Genomic DNA, 8,751 nt, shown 5'->3' on the forward strand with positions numbered 1-8,751 from the left:
CGTAACCGGCCCGGACCGTAATCCGTGCGGATCCAAAAAATAGCAACCCGACCTGGCCCGACCCACCCGTTTAATACGTTTAGTGTGTATTAGGCACAATTTTAAAAGGTTGCGTGTGTAATATTATTATCGTCCACATAAAGTGTGTAAGGGGATTTGAGCCGTAAGTTAGGTGGCTTACGTATTTGCCAACGAAAAATGTCATTTATATACTTTCTCACATGCGCCCCCCCTCCCCCCCGGGTACAATCCTTGTCAAACTCCTACTAGGTGACTGTGATTAAATAAGCAGAGCTACCCTAGTTTAGTCTCATCAAATTTGCTACATTTATGTTCCTTAGATTGCATTCATTCAATTCTGGGCTTTATTTGTGAAACCCCAGAAAATTTGTCGACTTTTCTTCTATTAATTTGAGCTATAGATTCGTGGGGTTGGTGAAAAATGGCAAGTTGTTCTTCAGTTATTAGGTTGTCTCACTTTACAACTCTGAAAAATGAAATCCTTACAACTAGGTCTGTTAAAGATTCAAACTTTACGTTTGTTAAGATCCAAGATTTTGTGGGTACAAGCAAAAGTGGTTATTTGGTTTGTAAGAACAATTACAAGTCAAGATTCTTGGTCAAGAGTTCATTGAATCCCCAAGAGGGTAATTTAACATCTGGTGTTAGTGTAAAAACAGTACTCAAAGAGAATAATAATACTTCTCCTGATAATGGTGATGGTGGAAATGGGAAATACCCTGGTGGTGGGGGTGGGGGTGGAGGTGGTGGGGGAGGGGACAATGGGGAAGGTGATAAGGAAGAAGAGGAATTTGGGCCATTACTGAAGTTTGAGGATGTGATGAGAGAGGCAGAGGCTCGTGGGGCAACACTTCCTGCTGATATGATAGAGGCTGCAAAGAGTGTTGGGATCAGAAAGCTACTTCTGCTTAGATATTTGGACTTGCAGGTAAAATTTGATTAGGTGAAAATGATTAACCTGTAGTTGTTGTTGAAAATGATTAACCTGTTTACAAAATGGTTTCTTGAAATTGTGCATTTTGATTGTTCTTTAATTGGCAGTCTGTGTTTTGTGAATGTAGGGGTCAGCTTGGCTGGGAGCTGCAATGAAGTCATGTGCTATGCTGCGGAACAGAATGTTGGCCGATCCATCGTTTCTTTTCAAAGTTGGAACTGAGGTTTGTGAAGCTTGGTTTTGATATTGCTAATCTGTAAATAACTCATTGATCTGTGGTACAGTAGAAATAGTTGCACATTGAGCTACTGCATATAGCGTGCCCAGTGTCGTGTCTGTGATTATGTTTGCATAACTTACTGCTTGGAGCCAGTGTTATAAAAAGCGAAAAGCACAAAAGAGCTCTAAAGTCAGTTGGGGCTTTAAGCGTAAAGCACAAAATAAAACGTGAGCTTTAAGGAAAAAAGCCACAAATGGAGAAAAACTACAAATATGTATGTGTAGTCCAAGGCTAATATCTATAAGCATAAACACCAAATATATGGACAAAGAAATTGAAGAAAATTCATGATAAAGTGAAATATCAATTGCTTAGTGTCACCTCTCCACGATTACATTCATTGGCAAGGAAAAGTATGTCTGGAGCCTTGTGACAACATTGAAGCACACGCTAAGCGAGGCGAAGTGCTCAACATGTTTTGAGCCTCGCTTCAGGGCTTAAGCGCGGCTTTGATAACATTGCTTGGAGCTATTAGCGTTTCTCGTTGTATAAGCATGCTAAACTTGAACTTGTGACACCTAACCTACTGCTCATGGTAATGCATGTTTCATCGTGATATTTATACTTGCTATGCTTTTCGACTTTGAATTCACGGGTTTCTTTGGTTTTGTGATGTAGATAGTTATTGATACCACTTGTGCAACTGTTGCGGAAGTTCAAAAGAGAGGCAAAGATTTTTGGGCGGAATTTGAACTATATGCTGCAGATATGTTGGTCGGTGTTGCTGTCAATGTAGCTCTAGTTGGCTTGCTAGCACCATATGCTCGAATTGGACAACCGTCTGTATCTCAAGGGTTTGTTGGTCGTATGCAGAGAGCTTATGGAGCGCTTCCAAGCAGGTTTTGACTTATATTTTCCCTCTGATATTATTGCATTAAAAATATTGAGCACTATTTAGAAGATTTTCACTTTAAATACTCATCTGGCTGCAGTGTCTTTGAGGCCGAAAGGCCAGGGTGTAGATTTACAGTGAATCAGAGAATTGCTGCTTATTTTTATAAGGTAAAATTGAAGTATATGCTATGTATGGATCGCAGTATCTCTGTATACACATGTCATTCTCTCCAGTTCTTTTCATAACTACATTCTATTACCTATCTTAAATTCTTTATTTTTCTTTAGGGCATTCTATATGGATTCGTGGGGTTTGGATGTGGTATCATTGGTCAAGGAATTGCAAATATGATAATGACTGCCAAGCGGTGTGTTACTCTCTGATATTACTGATACTATTATTCTTGCTGTTACTTTTGTTGTTTGCTGTTGTTGTTTCCTTTTCTTGATTTAGTTTACATAGATGCTGCTGTGGAGATATTTTTATTAAATTTCTGACTTGCTCCTTCCTGGATTTTGAACTTGGGACTCATTGAGACCCAATACTCATACTAGTAGAGATCCGTAAACCAGAGTTTTCCATTTCGATACTCAAACCCTAGTATGTCACCTTGTTGTAAATAAGTATACTATTTCTCTAGTTAGATATGTATATTTGAGTATCAAGATATTAAATTTTTCATTTCCTTCTGAAAAATAAGAAATTAATTTTCTTGTTGCTTTTTCATAAACTAGTTTTAGGTGTTTGATATAATAGGATTAAGGAGCTAAATCTCGGCATGAAGCCGTTCCCTTTGTTTTACCACCATTTCTTTGCTAATCCTGCTTTAATGGGTATCTTGCCATTCTCTGGTTTTGTTTGCTAATGTGAGGACTGTGGATGTGTGGGAGACAATGGTTATACAATTTGGTGGAGGAAAATGGTCAACAGAAAAGGCCTTAAGGACGTTTTTGGGGAGGGTACAGGTGCAAGGTGATTGTGGGTAGATTCAAAATGAAAGAGATAATCTCTTTTTTATTTTGTCACAGACAAAAGGGCAGAGCATTTGGTTCGAAGCAAATAAAGGCTGGGTGGAGATGCTTAAAGGAGTAATTTCAGGTGAAAAGAGAAAAGCTAAAACCAAAAAATAAATTTCAGCTGTGTTAAGCCAAAGTACTTTCTAATGTAATGAATCGTCAAAGCTATTTTGTTTAAGGTCGTCTCTAACCTTTTAAATTCTGAAAGAGTATGCATCTTTGGCGATTGTCAATTATGTTAACATCCAAAGTTATTTTAGATCAAACTTAGAAGCTCGGGTTTGTAAAACCTTATCGTTATAGGGCACAACTCCAGCATTAGATAATTTTAAGATTGAGAGGTATTTTAAGGTTGCATTAAGATCTGATCAGATAGTAGTACCGGAACAGTTTGAAAGTGATAGATGCCCAAGGGAGGAAGATCAGATATCCAATTTCTTCTTATCAAAAGAAGGACCATCTAATTTCAAATTTAGGAACTCGAGTAGGGATACATTCACAAGGCAGAATGCAGATGCTGCAGAAAGGGGTTGTACTGGGAGAAGAGTGTTAATTAAAAGTATAAAGAGGTTTAATTTGATCAACCTTTTGCTTGCCAGCTGAGCTCGTGGCTGAACCAGGATAAATTGTATTTGGCTTGGGAAATATGAAAAGGTCTGTAAATGGGGAGTGCTAAAAGGCCTTTTAATGCTTTGATTGCAATTTTTTATCATACTAATGTCTGATGCTAATAATATATTTCATCTAATCTTCGATGGTGTCTTCTTTACTAATTCTGAAAACAAGAAAAAGAATAAGGAGAAGTCAGGTTTGCAGATAGTGATTGAATTATGAGAAGTCGAGGAGACCTCGTGCATTTTATGGGTTAACCCCATAAGCAATGAAGTAGGTGTATCTACTGTACTTCTTTTATCTGATACGTCTCTCTTCAGCTATTTTTCAACTGGTTAATATTAAGCTAAAATCCTTTCCCTGATAAATTCCTATCCAGAAAAGGAGTAAAACAACACGAAACAAAACAGATACATTGGATTGGTCAGTTAGTAATACTGGCCTAGTATGTCGTGATGTTCTTCTGAGTAGGAATAACACTGAGAATATCAGCAAATCAGAGTGGCGGACGATATTACATAGAAAATACATGAATATCAGAAGTAGAACCTTGAAAGCTAAGTTCTTAAGGAATATTTGTTCAGCACAACTTTTTATCAATATGCTATATTCTCCTTTTCATTCTTGTACGTTGTACCCCAGTGGTTGATGGGAGTCCCATGCAGATTTTCTGCTCTTGTTGTTGATCAAAGTAGATGTTATACTTCATTTAACTTAGTGTTTGTGTTGTTCCTTTCTTACTAACATGCTTCTTCATCAGGAGCGTCAAGAAATCAGAGGATGATGTTCCTGTTCCACCTCTTGTAAAGAGTGCATTACTTTGGGGTATGCCGTCATTATTGACTTCATTCCTAATTGTTACTGCTTTTGATAATAAAGTTCGTAAAGCAAATGATTTCCAAAACCCTTATCCACCAGCTATACTATGTATGCTGCCTGCTTTATATTATCTGACACCTGTTTATCTCTTTTCAATTGTTCCTGTATACTATCATTGAATCCATTGGAATGCTGAACTACTTCCATTGAGACCATCTTCTGGTTATTTAACGATTTCCTGCATTGTATAGCAATTTTTCCACCAAATGAACTAAGTCAATGATGATATTGCATGAAATGATATAGTAGTACAGAATGTGCAATATTTATTAGTGGGATCTTCGCTCCCTATAGAGCATGTGTAAATGCTTATTGATGTCACTGAACATTCAAAGCTGAGAGTGATGACACAATCAAGATATTGAGAGCACACATTTCTTTACAAGATCGACCAAATTAACTTTCCCTTACATCTGGTAAAGGTTGAAAATTTTTAGACTTGAAGTCTTAAAAATACATATTGTACCCTAGTATTTCTTGAATCAGGCTGCATTCCAGCTTTCTTGGTGCATCGTCATTGCAAGCGTTGTTTTTTTTTAACAACCTCAATCTAAGATGAAGGTCTTGTCTGCCTACCAGCTCTGATTTCGTTACTGGATATGTTATGTGCAGGTGTTTTCCTTGGAGTTTCTTCCAATACCAGGTTACAGATTGTAACCGGGTTAGAACGTCTGGTGGAATCCTCTCCGGTAGGAAAGCAGTTTCCGCCTGTTGCAATGGCATTCACAGTTGGTGTGCGATTTGCCAACAATATATATGCAGGAATGCAGTTCGTGGATTGGGCGAGGTGGAGCGGTGTGCAGTAATTGTATCTTTGTGCTTCTTCTCTTTCAGCCATTCTCGGGGGGTCGACACTGGTTCTTCACGTACCCCCAACTTGGCTCGAGACCGAGGCCTAACTGGTTGGAGATGGAGGTGACTTATCACTGAGCCAACTCGCCTCGTCAGTTGTTTGTGCTTCTAGTTTAATAATTCCATCTTTGTTGTATTCTAGTTGTTGATTAGAATTTTTATTAGACCAATAACAAGAACTTGTTTGCCCTTACGGCTACGGCTTGGTGGTCAGAGTGCAGCATGTGATGCGTGAGTTAGATGCATGTCACCCGTTCACACCGTATCGTGGATAAAGAAAGCTAGTAGTAGTTGAGTGGATTAGAGTTGAGGAGCAGGCCCATTATGAATTGAGTTTCGAAACGAGCACCAAGTGATCCTCGGAGATTTCTTATTATGAAAATAAAATAATAACTTATTTGCCCTTTTTCTTCTCGTCTTCTACTTCTGTGTCTATTGGATTATGAAGGAATTCGGTTAACGCTCATTTTTACATCATTTTACTCCTTGATTCTAACTGCAGTATAATTTGGATGTTACTAAAATAATTTACCGTTGAAAGTCAATTTGTAGATAACTTTATGTTTGATTGAGTATAACAGTGAACAGTAGCTACATGTAGTGATTTTAAAAATAGCAATACACAATATAAGAATAGTATTATTTTTGAGCATGCTAGCGCTTGGTGAATATTAATCGAAACAAGTGATGAGTGGTATATCTAACTTCTATCTAAAAGCGCATTTTTTCCTTTTGAATTTTTTTAAATAGATTGTTCATAATTACAGATAACCAAAAAATAAGAATGATTCCCCCCCTCCAGAAGTCCACCATGATGGTGGGGGTTTAGGTTAGACCTTACACGGAGGAGGACATAAACCATAGCCTCCAAATCATGATGGAGAATGATAGTACTCATTCTTGTGATATCTGATAAATAAGATGCTGCGTAGCTTTGGTGGTTACATACTTTATAGTATTTGTACATCGAGCTTCACAAAAAGATGCTATGAGCATAGCTGTAAAAACTATACAAACATCATCACCATCTAAGATTAGCATCATTAATTACAAGATAGTTCTTCCTTGATCTGAATCTGAAGTTTGGAATGCTCTGCTGATCCAATTTCACAATTGTCGTCACATAATCTGGTAAGGAGCTCTCATCATCAAAGATAACTCGATTTCTCTCCTTTTCACCCATGTTTGCTAATTGATCTGTATCCATATTACCCTCTCTGAATGAATGGACAAAGCAAAAATTACCATTACTTGAGAGAAGAATAATCTGGTCTATGATATGTTAGACGTGCCAAGGAACCTTCATTTTGTTGTTAATCATGTCTACTATCAATTGCGAGTCATCTTCAACTATTACATTGGAGTATCGATTAGTAATGCACGTTTTTATACCCTAAAGCATAGATTTGACCTCAGCCATGTTGTTACTACAAGTGCCATAATAATCAGCAAATGCAAAAATGCAAGCACCTTGACTGTTTCTGAGTATTCCCCCTCCGCCAGAGTTTCCTAAATTCCCTTTACTACAACTATCCGGGTTTAAATTTACCCATCCATCATCAGGTTTATACCACCTTGCCAATTGGCTGGTAATGACTTGTCTAGCCATTTGTACTATTGTGCATAAAGCATGCCAAGGATGAGGAAGAGTAACTTTGGGGAATTTATTATTCAAAAAGAGAGTCATATATTTACACACTTGCTGAATTATGAACCTGTCGAACATGTAAATGTTTTCAAATCTGGAAGCACACCAATTCTTCCAAATCTCATAACAGATGACTAATGGTAGTTATTGTAACAAAGCAGCATGGATTTTATTCTTTGTTTTTGCTAGCTACCGACACATTAGAATCTGTTTGATATTTCTCATTCTCAAGGTGATACCACAATATCTACCAAAGAATAGCCAAACTTGTGTAGCAATCTGACTTTTGCAAAAGAGTTGAGTGGCGGTTTCCTCATTGTGATTAGCACAACAGGAGGACATGGATGGAAACATTCTACCAAATTTCTGAATCATTTCATCAGTAGGGATTCTGGACTGAATCACCCTCAACATAAAAAATAAGATTTTGAAAGGAATTCTCTTGTTCCACGTCATAGATGCAGTGAAAGATCTGGGACTTTGTTTGTCATATTTTCCCATGCCGATTTACAAGTAAAGAATCCATTTGAATCAATTGACCAAATCGGAAAATCCTCGCTGCTCCCATAAATCTCAATCTTCAAAATATTGCTAATGAAACTATCCGGGAAGACTTCCTTAAGCTTGGTCATATTCTATCTTCCCTCATCAATGAAGTTCAGGACCTTAGTATGCCTAGATGCATTAGGTAGTTGCCTGAGCTTAGACAATGCACCTCTTCCAGTCCAATTATCCCACCAAAATGCCACATTGCCTTTGCCTATCTTTCATAAAATGAATTTTTCAGCATCTTCCTTGATATCCATGAGCCTTTTTCAGGTGTGAGATTGATCATATGATCACTTTCTAGCTATTGAATGTTTTATTTCGCAGTACTTTGCCTCTAGAAAATCTTTTAGCAATCCTTTTTTGGTTCTAAAATTCCACCAAACTTTAGCTGAGAAAGCTCTACAAGTATTATGTAGAGACCTAAAATCAGCTCCTCCTTCAATGGTGGGATAGCATAAATGATCCCATGATATCCAGTGCACCTTGTTTCTATCTTCAATCTTCCCCCAAAAGAAATTAGAGATTATCCTCTCAATCTGGTATAAAATAGTTTTGGGAGGATACAAGATAGTTAGCAGATCAAGTGGGAGAGATTGAAGAACAGATATTATTAGATCGGCTTCACCTCTCAAGGAAAAAAGTTTCTCTTGTCAACCTTACATTCTTCTAGAGACTTTGGATACCATATTGTTGAAGTGGATAATTTTCTTCCTTCCCAAGTAAATATGACAACATAAGTACTGCATGGGGAACTAAAGGTGTGGAAAACCAGTAATATTTTTGACATCATTAATATTATCTTCATCAAACTATGAGGAGACATAGAATCCAGATTTTTCTTTGTTGACTTTGACCAGATATACATTCATATGCTCTTAGTCTGTTCATCATCAAGCTGAGAGAAATTAAATCACCTGATGAAAATAGAATAGTCTCATCTGCATAACACAAATGGGTGATCAATGGGCCATTCTTCTCTGCTAAGTATGGAATAAAATCACTCTCATGGAGCATGTTCATCAATTTATATAGTAGTTCAGCTCCAATCACAAACAAGGAAGGGGATATTGGATCCCATTGTCTGATCCCTCTGGAAGATTTAAAAAATCATGTCTAGTGCCATTA

General features: G+C 37.4%; 1 protein-coding gene across 1 annotated transcript; it reads left to right on the top strand.

The window, feature by feature from the left end:
* Positions 1 to 238: 238 nt before the first annotated feature.
* On the top strand, positions 239 to 5,832 carry LOC107762751 (protein RETICULATA, chloroplastic-like). The gene is made up of 7 exons (XM_016581135.2): positions 239 to 949; positions 1,083 to 1,178; positions 1,854 to 2,074; positions 2,168 to 2,237; positions 2,358 to 2,437; positions 4,459 to 4,523; positions 5,190 to 5,832. The coding sequence occupies exons 1-7, from the start codon at positions 443 to 445 to the stop codon at positions 5,381 to 5,383; spliced, it is 1,233 nt and encodes a 410-aa protein (XP_016436621.2). The 5' UTR covers positions 239 to 442; the 3' UTR covers positions 5,384 to 5,832.
* Positions 5,833 to 8,751: the final 2,919 nt, after the last annotated feature.

Source organism: Nicotiana tabacum, chromosome 10 (genome assembly GCF_000715075.1).
Source record: "Nicotiana tabacum cultivar K326 chromosome 10, ASM71507v2, whole genome shotgun sequence".
In the NCBI taxonomy this organism is placed as follows: Eukaryota; Viridiplantae; Streptophyta; class Magnoliopsida; order Solanales; family Solanaceae; genus Nicotiana; species Nicotiana tabacum.